We start from the raw sequence: 16,494 nt of genomic DNA, 5'->3' as shown, positions 1-16,494 counted from the left end.
CACAAGACAGCTTAATTAGAGACATTCTTGCTTGTATGATTTGCGAGTGAGTTTATTTTCACATCTTGAAAGTTGTCAAATAACCTTCGATAAGAAAGATTAACCCTGCAATAGTCCTAGGATTGATTGAATTATAAATAGTACTTGTATCACAACTTATTAATGGATTCTTCAGACAAATACAGGTAATTCACCAGACTGCATAAACATCCTGATGCATTTTAGTTCCTCTTATCTGCTTGTTCTATAGGAAAATGCAATGTAAATCCATTCCAAACCAAAGTGTTCAGTTTCCTATCTCTTATGTTTTGTTTCTTTCCTCTCTCTCATTATATACATGCAAAACATACAATACAAAGGCAGCCAGTAGCACAAACCCGAAGCCATTTGCCAATCCCTTCCCTTCTGATGATACTTAATCGTAAGCCTGCACTTTTTATCAAGAACTTGTTAATTTGTTCCATCACCTTTCCATTAATTGAATTGAGCTCTCGAATGAATTAAACCTAAGACAATCCTAAATGACTAAAGCTTGTATAATCCAAATAAAACTTGAAATTATAAGGAACCTGAATCTTAGATCAACTTGATCCAGAAATAATAAAAAATCGAGGACACACCAAACCAAACCAACCAAATTGGACACGCATCATGTGAAAAGCTGCCTTCACATACAACCCTTAACCATTTGTATAATTCTCTAATCCGACCAAAATAGCATTGAAAGTATTCTCAGACAAGAATAAATAATGTATGAACACATGATAAACTAATAAAACAGACTGCTTTCTCAGCTTCCCGTGTTTTTTCTTTCCCATGCATTATCAACCAACATAGAGGTAAATATCATAATTGCATACAACCATTGCAGAAGTACATATAATAATAGCAACAAGGGAAGATCTCAGTTTTCTCATCAATCAATCAAGATTCATTCCATGTAGAAAACACTACAATAATAAAATCTTAAATTCACCAGATTAATGTGGGGAAGTGCATTTTTAATACAGCTCAAGGGGGATAAGCACAGGAAGACCTGGAGATTCTATAGCAAAGCTACTGAGGCACTTCTAGGTTCGGTCTTTGGTCAAATACTTCCCTAGTTGATTCATCCGGAAATGCATCTGGATAGGTAGCCATAATTTTTGCCTTCATGCTCCTGTAGAAAAACATAAATAAACGGGAGGAGAGACAGAGAGAGAGAGAGACTTTCTGGATTAGATAGGATTTAAATATAAGTACGTTGTGCAGACTCAAGTCAGAAAACTGCAATATTTTGAAAAGTATAAATCCATACAGAAAACTAGGCACAGAGGATTCTGGAAAGCAGACTGAGATGCTTATCCTGATATTCAAACATTGCTAATTGAAGCGGGAGTGAAATGTTTATCCTGACATTCAAACATTGCTAATTGAAGCAGGAACTGTAATTCTAAAAATCACAATCAGTTTATGTTTTCTTTAAGGGGTTATCAAATGCAACTTTTAGGGGAAAATATGTCTATGCTTATTCAATAGAGGTTAGAGATGGCCTAACAATGCATGGAACGCATCCTCAAGCTACATTTATACAAAAAGTACTAAAAACATTTCCCAATTTTGCGTTATCATTAATTTTAAATTATCAACATTAATATGTCCAACATAGGTTTCATGAAGTTGCATGCCAAGGAAATTTAGAGAGAATATACATTCTTTAGGTCTTTAAGATTCAGATGAGAATTTAAAACTTCTACTAGTCACCAAAACCTTTTGGATACAAAGACAAATCACATATATTGCTGTTATCATCTTCAAGCTGTTTTTCCTAACAAAATAGTTTATCTTGATGTTCAAACATAGAAATTAGACTTGAATAATCATAAACTCGAGAGAACTAATTGTAGCTCAATGAAAATCCAACAAAATACAAATATTAATTACAATTACACGATAGCTCCCCGGGGGGGGGGGGGTGGATGAAAGAAGCAAAGAACAGCGTACCAAGGTACATAAGATCAATGTAGATTAAATAACTTTACCAAACATAATGTAATTTGAAAGATGATATTTGGCAGTTGGCACCACTAGGGGCATATTTTGTGGCATTAAGAAATGTAATCATCAACAAAGGACAAAAAGAGGTACGAACGAGGTGCTTACTATTTAGGCCTAACCTGTTTTCGGCAGACTGCAGCTGATTTCTTAAATCTATCAATCTGGATTGAAGTATGCTAAAACAATGGGAGCAGTTGTACTTGAAATTCAAAACAATTACAGCTCAAACATATTCTACAAGTCTATTCTGGTGAGGCCTCTTAAAGAGGTACTTATGTGAACTGAAACATATGTGGAAGTGTTTGACACAACTGAAACATTTAAAGTCATGCAGAATATTTATTTTGGACCAAGAAGAATGATATAGCGTACTGAGGAAGTGCATGTATTCGCATCTTAACAGGTTCTCCAATCAACTTCTATACAGGTCAATGGTAGTTAGACAGCTTAAGTCACAATACTTAATCGGAAGCAATCTAAAAACACAAACACACACAATAAAACTCTTAATTTTTTAAAAGGCATCTTAAAATTCTTTCCAATTCTTTTATTTTTTCCTTTTGTTATGCATCCCTGTTTTTTATTCTTGTACAAATCTAAAGTGTTATTTGCAAAAGCAAAAGCAATAACAAAAACAAAAAAATTGTAAAAATCTAACGATGAAAGGAAGTATCAACTAGAATTCAGAATATTAATAAAGGTTCTTTAAATGCCGTCTTATTCCACTCACAAGAATATTTACAAAAACGTGAATTTACTATTATAAAATTTCCAACTCTACACTGAAATCAAGTTTATTAATCTTTAGAAGGCACAAATATATATATCTAACAAGACAGAAAATGAGTCTAGGAAAGCTAGTTGTGCAAACTCTATATTGGAATAGTACAACAGCCAGATAATAAGGTGAAAATAGTTACTATGACCAGTCACTGGACATAATCCCCATAGTCTTGAAAATTATATAAGGAAACTGCAGAGCTTAGACCTGAATAAACATTTAAGAATCTTCACATATATCATACTTTAAATGTCATCATAGAACACTATAAAAAGAAAATAACTTATTTACTGAAAATCTCATATATAGCCAACTAAAAGTTAAAACAATAACTTCTACCTGAGCTTTTGAAAGATATAATCAAGGTCTGACTTCATAGATTTTAACATGCGTGTATTTCTTGAAAAGTCACTGGAAACCTCAGGAAAGCAATGTTCTGAGTAGTCGTTAAAATGAGATAAGACCGCATTGCTGTCTTGTAGCCTTCCCAAGCTGCAAGTTATGTCACACAATCAAATTATAAAAAAGACCTATAATAATACAGGAATAAAGATTGCTACTCAAATCTAAGCTACTTTTTTTGCAATCAAAAGCAAGGAAAAAACATAAAAGTATATATAAGATAGTTTGCACTGCATTCAATTGTAATAAATCCATAATCATTTTGGTAGAGTACACTATTCCTGTTTTCTGTCGGGACAAAAATTTATCCACAGAACAAACATGTAAAGTGGCTTCAGCTTGATACGTGACTCTTCTAAGTCACTCTCTGGATACATGCCAGGAGCCATACCCTGTTCACTCTAGTCCTCGAGACAAGGGCATGGACATATGCATTCGTATCTACACAGCATCTCTTCAAATACAAAATAATCACTATTTATTTTAGATTGCAATAGAAAGAAAAAAAAAACTCAACTTTTTACAGTCTTACTACGTAATTATAGCAAACAAATGAACTTCTCAACAGAACATACAAAAACGAATTATCATATACGCTGGGAATCAAATCCAACCTTATAATAAAATATAAAATAGAAAAAAAGCAGAAAGAAAAATAAAAGGGAAAGTACATGAGGAGCTGCAAGTGCCTGAGAGAATCCAAATCATTCGCATCGATTAGGGTTTTGAACTGACGAGACACCTCGTTCGAAGCTGCTCTTATCGATTCTATTTCTTTCTCGATTTCTGCCATTTATCTTTCCTCTACTGTTTTATAGTTGTTATTTGCACCTGAGAGCAAAAAAGTAAAGGATTTAGAGGGAAAGTGGTAAATAAGCTCCATCTCCTTTATACTTGGATGTCCTACCCTTTTCACCATGCCACGTTATACTTATATTAATTGTTTTAATATTTAATATCCTTTATTTTGAGTAATACTTTTAATTTTGAGTAATACTTTTAAAGGATTAAAATCAAGATGGTTAGCTTTTGAAAATATAATGATAAGATTAGATATTAACATTAATATGATGTGTAAATGAATAATTTGAATGAAAAATTTAAAAAAAATAGTGTGTCGCGATAAATCACTTCTTAAAAATAAATTCGTCACGATTAATGTAGTCGTTGCACTAGATGATATATTAAGATTAACATAGTCACTCCAAAAGATTGTACACCCGAAATTTAAATTTTTAAAAATTAATAATAATTTGATTTAAAGTCTATCATTAAAAAATATAAAAAGTATAAACATAAAAGATAATGATGAATATTAAAATATGAGAACCATATATATATATATAGATCAAATTAACATTTGTATCTGATTCATTTAAAAAAATATTTTATATAATTTGTATTAAAGTTTTAGTTAATTTAAAATCTTTATTTAATTATAAATTAAAGAGTGTTTAACGGGGGTATATATACGTATTGCAACCACTCCAAGTCTAGAAAAATTTCTGCACATTCAACATTTTGGAGCTGGATTGATTGGCACTTGTTGTTTCACCTTTCCATCAATCTGCATGTTTGAGAAATTCCATATGTCATTGCAGTGGCTGAATATATCCATCTCTGCTTCTCCCAAGAAAGTGCCTTTGTCGTATATCCATCATAATTATGGTTGCCAATCATCTTTATCTGTCTAACCATAATATGTTATTGAACACGCTAGCTGTAAATGGTTCATAAATAGATACAATCACGATTCTAAAATGCAGCACTTCATTCCAAAACAGAAAACCTTTTGCAGCTACCAACTTTTCTTTTTGGGGAAACAACTTTCATAATACAACGTACTCAGAAGTATACTACAGTTACCAACTTCACATCCCCAGACAGCTCGGGTTCATCATTCCAAACTGGATTCGCGAGAGTCTATATTGGTCGGTCAGGCTCAGGCCAAGAGAAATGACAAAGAAAAGCTAAAGTTGAGAGAGTCTATATTGGCCTGAAGCCCTGAACTCTAACCTGATAAATCTCCTCCCCTCATCATGACTACTATCTGGACCAGGCTTTGAATAACCTTCAGGTATATAGGCCTCATATATTGCATTAGCAGAGGAATTTCCTCCAACTTCAATCATGGAATCAATATCTTCATCAGACCATTGAGCCAATGCCACAGATAAAACCAGAAATCGTCAAAATGTAGAATAAAAAAGTAACGAGTTAATAAAACCTGAAATTTCAATGCATCAAATAGTATTATGTCAGTGGAAATGCAAGCATGATATAGGCATCAATTTGGTCTAAATAACGATAACTATAAAAGTAAAAGGAACATATTACCAATATATATTAAGCCCTTTTCAAAGGTCAATTCAATCACAAGAATCCAAAGCTGAAAGATTCTACACCTAAAATCATAAACATGAGAAAGACTTGAGTTAAAATTATGAATGATTTAACTGGTATTCTCATCATAAAAATGTTTTACATATTTCCCCTAATGACAAGTCAAAGTTCCGTGAACAAAAATATTATATCGGACTATTTGATGCAGCCTAAAGTACTCACCTTGGAGATGCACTTCTGTGCACACCACAACATTTCAAGCATATGAAGAAAATCCATATTTTAAGTGTTTGTATTTCGTGGAAAATCCATTGTCTTGTAGGTCGGTCGAAACAAGGAGGACAAAAAAGAAAGAAATGAGTGGCATTTTAAGGATGTTAAATCATTCCTTCATTCTCAAGCACCGTGTTAAATCTTAGGCACAAATTTTACATTTCGTTGTGAAGCAAGCAAACAGACAAATTCAAAATATTAGCTCTCTTTCCACCTTAATTTATTGTAGCAGAAATGCACATGCCAACTACAAAACAATGCTAAGATAAGACCAAAAGCAGTTACTAGAAGAAAAGTTTGATCCTGCTAACTGAAAAATTGGGTATGTCATTTGGCTAAGTATTGAACTTTATTTTAAAAAAGGTTCCCTCATGGCTATCTATCTGAAATGCACTTCTATTGAACAGGCTGAATATGAGCACCATTTGTTGATGTTTAATATTGGCTTACCTGAGGTAACCCTCTTAACTCCACTCATCAACAAGCAAGCTTGGAAAACTGAGAAACCAAAAATCAGTCGGTTTCAATACTTCTCTTTTTCGTCTCCCTAATGCATTCCAAAGAGAACTGAAACACCATAAAATCAATTATTTCAAACAAGGAAAACATTACGGTTACAGAAAAAAAAAATTGTAATATATTTCCATTTCCAGCAACAAACAGAGAAAATATCAGCTAAAGGTTGTAAACAGTTAAAAGTAAGTCAAATTCAATTCCAAAATGAAATGGAAAGAACTTAAAAAAGATGTTTTGGAATTTAGAAGATTGAGAATCCAATGATACCCAGAGACAATTTGGTGAAGAGAGGGAGACAAAATGAATAAATCAAAAACAGAATTGAGATATGATACAAAGACTCCCATGACAGTTTCAGTGGTTTAATTTTAAGATCATGTAAATATTAAACAAATATAATTATATTAATTACCTATTTTTTAAATAGAATGACATTTTTATCATTTTCTATTCAGTAATATATAAATACATACAAGGATAGAGTATATAAGGATGGAAATCGCTGGCCCCTTTTTGTTTCCCCTCCCGGCTCCCATCAAAACATGCCACCTTATTTTAATAGGAATTGTTTTAATATTTATCCCCGTAACATCTCGAAAATTTCCAAATTTAAAATCCTAAAATTTGGGAATTTTTTCCCTAAATCCCTAATTTAACTTTGGTGACTAAATAGAATTAATATAACATTATGTATTCATTTAAGAAACTATAGGAATTTTATGGATTAAGTTTGTAATTTTTCCATTTTCTTTTATAATTCAATTTACCCAAATTCCTTTAAAAACACTGCGTCGCCATTAGCCGCCATTTTTCCCTTCTCTGTTTTCGTTTCAACGTTCACCTCCGCTGCTGCTTTTTCCGTCCTTGTCCTTGCCGATCCAAGAGTCCAACGTTTCCAGTCGTCGTTTATAAGCTTTGCAACGCAACCCCAACACTTTTTTGCCGTTGCCGTCGTATTTTGGTAAGAACAGAGAAGCCGAGACCCTCCGTCGTCGTCGTGCCTTGTTTCGGCTGTTCGAGGCCATTGCGTGGCTGGGTTCTTGTCGGGGAAGGCCTAATTGGCTTGGGTCGCAGTTGAACAGCCCCGTTTTTGCCATAAAAATCTCTTGTTGCTACTGCCCTTTCTCGTTGACAGCATCGCCTGTCGTTTAAGGTCACAGCAAGGTCGGCTGTGAGTTCACCAGTCCATGGGACTGCTGCCGGTGAAGTTTCGTCGCGGACAGTCACGCTTAAATATACCGACAACCTGTTATATATTCGAAACTAACCCGCTGCCGGTCCCTGATCGAGTTGGAAATAATTTTAATTTGCCGTTAAATTGTTATTTTGTAATCTAAAATTACTGACTTGGAATTTGAATCGAACCTCGTTAATTTTGTTAAAAAATAAAACTGAGAATTGAGTTATCGCTCCCTTCGTTGTTACTAGCGAACTTCGAACTGAACTGTATTTCTCGTGTTGAGCGAGAGTGATAGTTATTTTTAGTTGTTGATATTTATTGATTCTTTAGTATATTTATTTATTTATTAAAATAATTCGTAAGAATTGGTTCGAGTTGATCCACTATTAGGGTTATTCGTGATAGACGCCTCGATTGTTGTTAGTTATATCGAAGTGTGTCTCTATTTAGTGTTATATTATTTGTTTAGTTGTTTATTTGTTGTTTGGTTGAAAATGATTGAAAGTATGCTTGACTATGAGATTGATTTTGATAAAAATAAAAATGTCATGCTATAGAAGTTGAATTGTCGGAATCGAAATTACGTACATAATATGAGATTGTGTTGTGTTATTGGAATCATAATATATGTGTTTCGAAACATTTGTTCATGAAATATTGTTATTCAAATCAGATCGGACATCATTTATGTATGTCATTTGTATGTTATGTTGAGATGAATTTTGATATGGAAAGTTTAGTGCATTTACTCAGCGCAGTGAATGTCACTTTATGATTCTATGGCCTCTGTCTTTGTGGTGGATCCCACTTCAGATGGTGTAGTTTGATTGTAGATAATGTTGTTCTGGGAACCGACTCTTCAGATGGTGTGTCAGGAGTACGAGTGGGTGCATAAACATTTGCATAATATTCAATTTATGATCATCACTATTTGATTCGGATTATAATTACTATTGATTAATTTCGATTATGTTATGATTTGTGTTTGTTTGTACTTTAGAGACATACTAAGTTTTATAGGTTACACCTCATAGTTTCTATTTCAGATTACTTGGAGAATCGGACTTAGTAGAATCGGTACTTAGAGAATTAAAATTATTATTCAGATAAAACATAATTTTAGTATGATTTTTATTTGAATTTTCTTTATCGAATTTGTGCTTATATTATTTTTGGATTATAAATTTGAGACTTTGGACATTATAGTATTTCGAACTGTTTTTACATTATTTAAAAATAATTATTATTCATATTAATTTTTTTGGATATTTTATTTTAATAAATCATGAATTATTGAACTTGAAAATTGTTACTCTATTATAAATAGTATTTATAAGTTTGAATCAAACACGTTTTCCACGAGAGAAAAGATTTCAATTGAGCTCATTAGATTCGATATAATTTCTTCTAGGTCTGGTCTAGGGGTTATAGTCCCTATTTATTTTATACTAAATTTTTATTAATTATAAAAATAATAATGTTATTAATTTATAATTAAATATTTAGTTTATTCGAAAAATATTTTATTTTATGATTTATGCTAACTTTTTAATTAATTTAGCCCTAAAACATTGTTTAGGAGTGTAACACCTCAAACTTCAGACTAGTAGTTTCAAGTTTACCAAGAGGTATGTGGACCACATAGAGTCTGTGATTAGAGTTGTTGGGCTGAATGAGGGCTTAATTGGATGAGAATTGGGTCCAATTAGCCAAAAAAAAGAGATTTTTGTATAATAGAAAATGATGAGGGACCAAGTGTGTAATTTTACCTATTTAGAAAAGATGAGAAGCCTTTTCTCATTCTCTCAATTTCTTCACTCTTATTTCCCTTTTCGTTCTTCCTCTCCAAGTGTCACAATTAAAGATGAATCATTTAAGCTTTATAATATGTCTCTAATTCCTCCAGCAACATCTTTTATGTTTATAATCTCGTAACTTTTCTTTTTGACTAAATAAATGGATGAAAATCATCTTAGTTCAAGAAGAGTGAGATGAAGTAAAGCTTGTTAAGAAAAAAAACTTCATTTAGAGTTTCTAACATCAAGGTAGTGTAATTCTAATCATTTGTGGTGTTAAAGCTTTTAAAAGCATAGAAATTTGAGTATTTGACCATTTTAGGGTTTATGGTTATTTCATGATTAAATGACGTTTTTGATGTAAAACATGTGCTTTATTGTACTTTATGACCCTAAGTAGCTTCCATAAGCTTTAGCATATTAGGAATCAAACTAAGACCTATGGAATAATTTTTTAGTGTTTCTCGAGATTAAATAAGGCATTTCTGGGTTTGAGTATCGATACTGGATGAAATGGGATGAATTTTGGGCAATTTTAGTTGGGAGCATGGTATCGATACTGGGCCACTTTTTAACAAACGAAAGTTATTTTTTGTACCGATACTTAAGGAGGTGTCGATAATTGACCTTAGGGTAGCAATACTACATGTAAGGTATCGATACTACTTATTTTGGATGATTAAATTCGACTCCGTTAAGGCCCGTAAGAGTCAAGGATGATCTGTAATGGTATAACTTAGTATGTGAGGGACATAAATGGCTAAATGTGCCTAGAATCACGCTTAGAAGTTAGTTATGAGCGAAATAACCTATTAGATGTAATACGTTCAAGTGTTTTCAACCGAGTACATAGCGAGTAACTAAGATCAAATGACCGCTGCAAAGGATATACCGACAAGCGATATGACAAGTTAATCAAATTTTGTAATAGAGGAATAGTGTACTTCGAGAACGTAAGTGAATCGAGGACGTGCAAGTCGCCACTCCAATTTAAGGGTGAAATAAGAAAAGTGTGATAAAAGCGATTAAAGTGTCGTTACCCAATAATGAACCCGAGTCAGGTATCAAGCTAGCAAGTAATACATTCAGTGAATAATAGGATCAGTAACTGGCATAAAATCATATAACACGTAGAGACCTCTTTAGAGACATAAATGGCTAAAACACCCTTAAGTGATAATGACCATAATATAACATCTTAATAAACTAATAGAAGTAACAAACTAATAAACCCTCGCATAACGTCTTATACAAGAGAACGAGTGAGATACAACTAGTGAAGGATCTCAATTTAGTGTGTCGAACTATACTAGTGCGTAGCTAGGCTACCTTAGTCGCCCTAGTGGGACATTATCAGTGTTGTCTAGCATTTGGGCCATCGAGTATGTAGGTTTAGTTGCATCACTACAGTACAACAATTGTCCTTAAAGCTTGGCTTGATGTTATGTGATACCAAGTCAATGCTTTAGTTGAGCAAGAATTTTTGATCTTATGTGATACTAGGTTTCCCTTCCATGATCTACCTGATGCTATGTGATACTAGGAGTTCATTCAACAGCTTATAGGGGATTTTACTAATGCTATGTGATATCGGTACCCCCTCTCAGTAGTCTCATATATGATGTTATGTGAGACCATATACTAAAAGAGGGTCACATTCAGATAATGCACGACAATGTCAATGTTGCATTCATATAATGCACAATAGTGTTAGTGTTGCATTCAAAAAAGGCACAACAGTGTTAGTGTTGTATTCAAATAATGCACAGTAGTGTGTCATGTGTCGCATTCACAACATTTACAATTATTTTGGTTAGAGACCCAATAGAGGTTTACTCATAATGAGACATTTAACAGAGGACTAAGGGAATCATGAGACTTTTACTTCAACAATAGAACAATTGAACCTTATATAGGTAGCACTTGATTAGGAGCATGCATGTTTCTACTGTTTAGTATCATTTCTTTAGCATGCTTGTGTTTATAAGACTCATAATGTTGCTTTAGATTAGCGATTATACTATTAGTCTTTATAACCTTAGCATTCAGATGTTTTCCGCTCGTAGGTTTTTTAGCTTGAGTTGTTCGATGAACACCGTTGCAGCAGGACTTCCATATTTTTCAGAGTATTGTATTTTAGTTTTAGTGGGCATATATATTTATAGGACCCTTATTATAGTATTCAGATTAATAACTATGGGATGTATTATTTGGTTTTAAACTATGTGTTACGGAGCTCTAATTTATAAAAGTGTTTTTATAACTGTCATGTATGTATAATTTGATATCATTCAATATGTTTTGAGATGTAAATGAATAATTTTTTAAAATCAGGGTTGTCTCGGTGACCCAATGTAGTGCTTCAGGCCCAATAGAGTTTAAGTTGTTACTAGGGGCATCAACCTAGCCCAAAAAATCACATACCATTTTGACTAACATAACTTTGAGTCTTTTGTGTCTATGGACCAAGAGATTATGTTAAAATATTTACTAAACACAACAATAAGAAAAGATTCCAAAAATTATTATTTATTTCCGTGAGATTAAGGAATTAGGTTAGATTTTTGGGATTTTGTTCTAAGCGTTATATTCAACAAATATTTTATTATTTATTTTTTAATAAATAACACATCATCATCAAGCCATGATAGTAATATTGGCTGACGTGAAAATTATTGACGTCGATAAACGCATAAGACTAACGGTTTTGTAAGTCCAAATGAATTTCGAGGATTAGGATATACCCTTAAATAATTTCAAGGGCTAAATTGATGAGAAAACCTATATTGGAGAAAATGATAAATTAAGTCTACTACAATGTCAAAATAGTCCTTAAGCCTAATTTATAATAAGGGTAAAGTATAAAAATAGTCCCCAAACTTTTAAGGTGCTTGTATTTTGGTCACTTAACTTTTGAAACTTGCAATACAGTCATTGAACTTTTAGTTTGTTTTCATTTTGGTCCCTACTGCTATTTCCCGTTAGTTTTTACTGACATGACACTTAACCCCGTTAACCCATCCCCTTCTTTTTCTTCTCCAGGTTATTTTTTTCTTCTACAGGTTATTTTTTTCTTCTTATTCTTCTAGTTTGGAAACAAATAGGAAACGCTTGTGAAGTCGGCCAAGGTTCTTGCTCGAAAAGGGTTCAAGATTTCGAAATACCTCTGAATGCAGATGGAAAGTTAAAAATCCGGAATCTTGGTCGATAAAGGGCTCCGAGACATCTTAACATCAAATGGGGAGCTTCTTGAAGTAGGTGATATATGTTGCAACAAGAAACTAGCAGAAACTCTTAAAGATTTCAAGATACGGTATTGAGCCGTTCTATAATGGATCAATCGGATTGAATTTGGTAAGAGATATTAATAGAGCTGGAGGAATAATGACATTAAACGACCTGAATAAGTATGAAGTTAAAACGAGGGAACCAATCTCAGCTAACATTCTAGGCCTTAAAGTTCTTAGTATGCCACCTCCTTCCTCTAGAGGTGTTTCAATGGTGCTTGTAAGTGTATTCTGCTCCATGTTTTCTGTATTTGAAATTCATCAAAACAATGACTGTTTCAATTCTCCTGTAACAGGCATTGAACATCCTTACACAATACACAGTCCCTTCCGGTCTTTCGGGGTCGCTCGGAACCCATAGAGTAATTGAATCCTTAAAGCATGCGTTTACCGTGAGGATGAATTTAAGTGATCCAGAATTCGTCAATGTTTCAAAATTTGTAGCCGATATGATCTCTCCCGAGTTTTCGAAGAAGTTGAAGAAGACACTCAATGATAACATGACTTTTGGCCCCATTCACTATGGTGGAAGGTAAAAATTACCTTTGAGATGTAGTCAAAGACTTCATTTTCTTTCATATGATCAACTTTCCATCCTGGCAGGTGGAGCCAAGTTCATGATCATGGCACGAGCCATATATCCATTGTTCATGATCATAGCACGAGCCATATATCCATTGTTGATAAAAGGGAAAAAATGCAGCAGCAAATTGACTCACTGCACAAGCAAAAAGGTGTCTTAATTGAATTTAATGTCTATTTTGTAATATGGTTATGAGAAGTTGTTTTATCATCGGGAGCTTGTGTTGTTTTGGGGAGTTTACTTGCTTAATTTAAATTATGTTTGGATTCTTTTGTTTATTTTACTCTCGTGTTTTTTACTGGAAAAAAGTGGGTAAAATGCCCATAGCAAGAAGAATAAGTTGCCACGTAATAGGATTAACCGAGGTAACTTCCCACATCAGCAAAAACCAACAGGAGGTAACGTCAGGATAGAAATGAAAAAGAACTAAAAGTTCGATAATTCTATTGTAAGTTTCAAAAGTTGTGCGACCAAAATGTAAGCGTTCTAAAAGTTTGAGGACTATTTATATACTTTAACCTTATAATAATTGTAATAAATTATAACATATTTTAGAAGATGACCTACAACAGTACTATTTTTACATCTTTATTTGTATTTTTGCCTACACTTCTTGCATCGTGGAAGATCTCCTCAATTTCGGTCTGAGTGGTGTAATTTACTCTAATCTTACAGTGAAAGCTGAATACAACCAAAGCACGTGATATGCACGGCAAACACTAGCGCATTTTTTATTCTTCTTTCCCATATTTACTCTATTTCCGTCAACATTCTACGCCTATATATTTACCACATTCGAAAGTGACTTATTTTAATAAAAAACTTAATATTTATCAGTACAATATAAAATATGTTTATATTACAAATGAGTACATAAAGTATGTTATCTTTTTTATTTAACTACTTAAAATATTTGTTGGTAAAAATAAGTGTCTAAAGTTATTTTTTTGGTCAAAATATGTATCTAATTTTTTTTCAAAATATTTAACTAAAGTATTTGATTTTTTTTTTTCAAAACAAATACATAAAATATTTTTTAATTAAAATAAATGACTTTAGTACTTATTTGTGTTATAAGTTATTATAGTTATTGGAATCAGCCTTGAATAACAAATTCAAACGTTGTTGAATAATAAAAGCACAAGGTTAAGAGTTTAGTAAGTAAACCATCCTCGGTTTCTGCCATATATAATACCAATTATAATGCATCAGAGAAGAGGATGGTACTACCATCCACTCAATACATCAAAGCATTATCACATGAAATTAAGGAAAACATGAAGTACATATATATTAATCATGCTCGGAATATGTATAGCCTCGATTATTGAAAACGACCGCTAATAAACCAGAAGTAGAATTTATATATAGGTGGAGATCAAGCGAAAGCAGCTAGTTTAGGTTGAGGAGGATGAACCAAGCATATATCAAGATACTCATCAATGGAAGTATACTTATAGTCTGGATAAAGCTTGGACGCCTCCAAATCTTCTTCCGTCACTTCATACTTCAATTGATCTCCTTTTATGAATATGTTGTGTAAAACTGCCACCGGAATGTTGTCCGGGAAAGGTAAGGCTACATACAAACACAAAATTAATTCATTCATTATTTACATTCGATGAGAGTGAGACAAATGAAACGAAACGGCTGACTCACTCTCAGACAGTTTGACAAGTTCTTCATCTGGAACATAAACTCTTTTCAAGGTTCGGCCACTCTTTTTCTCCCATGTCGAAATCAGTTGGGACTGAGAAGCAATATTTCCGGGCGGCCTGTAGATTATTACACGGTTGGCTACCCTTGGATCTGTCGCTGCATTTACGGTATAGGCTGCAACATCTTCCTCGTAGTTGAATACAACTGCATGCATGCATGTTCATCCAAGATTTAGTATTACTAATAATAAGAAACCAAGTAACATGGATTAATTATTGCTAACTAATAACTTACCCTTGGCTTCACCAGTTCCATAAACCACAACTTGGGAAATATCCTGATGAGGATGAAGAATATAGTCAACAAAGTAAGCTGAAAACGTGTTTCCAGCAACGTAGGTGAATGGGATACCAGCTTCCTCAACTGCCCTTCTGATCTTCCTTTTGTTGCCAAGTATAGCTTCAAATGGTGGAAGTGCACTTATGGGTCTGTCTACTTCATTCCCATATTCTGATGGCACAAACCTCTACAATTTCATTATAACACCATTAATACATGTATTAATCAAACTTTAACACTAACTTAAATAGCGGGTTTGAGGAGCAGTAACCTTAATTGTACCGGCGTCTTTGATGGCTCTTATTATTTTGAGTTGGTCAAGATGTTGTGGGACAGCTAGTGTGGAAATGACAATCTCCACTTGTTTAAGCGCTGATACTAGCTTTTCATGCTCATCAAGATCCCCCTGTGTGTTACAACAAAAAACCAATCAATATGATACAAAATTTATGGTCAGTTATGGTGTAAAATCCAAAAGAAAAGAAGAAAAGATACATAGAAGATGGTGACTCCCATAGATTCAAATTCCTTGGACGTAGGAGAGTTAGAGCGGGTGTAAACAAAGGTAGGATGACCCAACGAAACGCTTGCTTTCACCATGTATTTCCCAAGGTAGCCAGTGCCACCAAATATCATAATCTTGCTCATTTTTCATTCTGCTTTCCTTCTTCATTTTCTCTTCTTTATATAACACAAAAGTCCTTCAACGTGTATATTTCAACTTTTCTTTGTATAAACTAAATGCAATTTGAATGCTGCATGCTGCTTATTTTTACTTTTTTTTTCTCTTTCACTGACTTTTTCTTTATATCATCAATATCCTTTTTTCCCTTTGATTTTTTAAAAATATCATATTCGTAAAATGATTCGGATTTAAATATAAATCTATAACCAAATGTACTGCGACTTATGGTTTTTATTATTATTTTCCTTTCAGATTTTAAATTAAAATATGTTAGTGATAAAAAACATTATAAGAGGGCGATTTTATCGGAATATCTCATTAGAACTTAAATTTAAATTTGATTATTATTTTTAAAAAAAAGTTTAAAATAATTTATAAATTTCAGAGAGCTTAAAAGATCAAATTTATCAAAATAGGAGATTAAAATTATATTTAAGGCTTAATGCCCAAACTATTTTTTTTTCCAAATAAGTACTTACATTTTTTTTGATATGCTTAACATTATAAACGTTAACATTTTAAGTGTTCAGGTCATCAACGGTTTTAGTTTTTTCCTTAAGTGACACGTGTCACAACCTGATAATTTTAAAAATATTTTTAAAAAATAATATTA

At 32.9% G+C, this 16,494-nt stretch overlaps 3 protein-coding genes across 3 annotated transcripts; 1 reads left to right on the top strand and 2 right to left on the bottom strand.

The window, feature by feature from the left end:
• Nucleotides 1–767: 767 nt before the first annotated feature.
• On the bottom strand, nucleotides 768–4,082 carry LOC120119866 (kxDL motif-containing protein 1-like). Its single transcript, XM_039139665.1, has 3 exons — nucleotides 3,892–4,082; nucleotides 3,158–3,310; nucleotides 768–1,159 (listed from the first exon to the last, which is right to left on the bottom strand). The coding sequence occupies exons 1-3, from the start codon at nucleotides 4,011–4,013 to the stop codon at nucleotides 1,057–1,059; spliced, it is 378 nt and encodes a 125-aa protein (XP_038995596.1). The 5' UTR covers nucleotides 4,014–4,082; the 3' UTR covers nucleotides 768–1,056.
• Nucleotides 4,083–12,620: 8,538 nt separating this feature from the next.
• Nucleotides 12,621–13,393, top strand: LOC120120033 (glutathione hydrolase 1-like). Its single transcript, XM_039139789.1, has 3 exons — nucleotides 12,621–12,835; nucleotides 12,912–13,147; nucleotides 13,219–13,393. Exons 1-3 carry the CDS (start codon nucleotides 12,713–12,715, stop codon nucleotides 13,391–13,393), a joined length of 534 nt encoding a protein of 177 aa, XP_038995720.1. The 5' UTR covers nucleotides 12,621–12,712.
• A 1,099-nt stretch (nucleotides 13,394–14,492) lies between these two features.
• On the bottom strand, nucleotides 14,493–15,863 carry LOC120119583 (isoeugenol synthase 1-like). Its single transcript, XM_039139396.1, has 5 exons — nucleotides 15,692–15,863; nucleotides 15,468–15,602; nucleotides 15,152–15,383; nucleotides 14,858–15,061; nucleotides 14,493–14,776 (listed from the first exon to the last, which is right to left on the bottom strand). Exons 1-5 carry the CDS (start codon nucleotides 15,842–15,844, stop codon nucleotides 14,577–14,579), a joined length of 924 nt encoding a protein of 307 aa, XP_038995327.1. The 5' UTR covers nucleotides 15,845–15,863; the 3' UTR covers nucleotides 14,493–14,576.
• Between the last annotated feature and the right edge of the window lie 631 nt (nucleotides 15,864–16,494).

The sequence above is a fragment of the Hibiscus syriacus genome, unplaced genomic scaffold, assembly GCF_006381635.1.
Source record: "Hibiscus syriacus cultivar Baekdansim isolate YM2019G1 unplaced genomic scaffold, ASM638163v2 tig00110332_pilon, whole genome shotgun sequence".
Lineage (NCBI taxonomy): Eukaryota > Viridiplantae > Streptophyta > Magnoliopsida > Malvales > Malvaceae > Hibiscus > Hibiscus syriacus.
The sequence above is the reverse complement of the archived record's forward strand: the minus strand, read 5'-3'. Positions and strand labels throughout refer to the sequence as shown.

Bases quoted from the DNA above. Each gene is read 5' to 3' on its own strand.
- LOC120119583 (XM_039139396.1), bottom strand. From the start codon at position 15,844: ATGAGCAAGATTATGATATTTGGTGGCACTGGCTACCTTGGGAAATAC. The intron at 15,603-15,691 runs GTATCTTTTCTT...TGTAACACACAG, and splicing joins TGGGAGTCACCATCTTCTAT to GGGGATCTTGATGAGCATGA. The intron at 15,062-15,151 runs GTAAGTTATTAG...GCATGCATGCAG, and splicing joins TGGAACTGGTGAAGCCAAGG to TTGTATTCAACTACGAGGAA.
- LOC120120033 (XM_039139789.1), top strand. From the start codon at position 12,713: ATGACATTAAACGACCTGAATAAGTATGAAGTTAAAACGAGGGAACCA. The intron at 12,836-12,911 runs GTAAGTGTATTC...CTCCTGTAACAG, and splicing joins GAGGTGTTTCAATGGTGCTT to GCATTGAACATCCTTACACA. The intron at 13,148-13,218 runs GTAAAAATTACC...CCATCCTGGCAG, and splicing joins CCCATTCACTATGGTGGAAG to GTGGAGCCAAGTTCATGATC.
- LOC120119866 (XM_039139665.1), bottom strand. From the start codon at position 4,013: ATGGCAGAAATCGAGAAAGAAATAGAATCGATAAGAGCAGCTTCGAAC. The intron at 3,311-3,891 runs GTACTTTCCCTT...CATAACTTGCAG, and splicing joins AGGCACTTGCAGCTCCTCAT to CTTGGGAAGGCTACAAGACA. The intron at 1,160-3,157 runs GTAGAAGTTATT...GTTTTTCTACAG, and splicing joins TATATCTTTCAAAAGCTCAG to GAGCATGAAGGCAAAAATTA.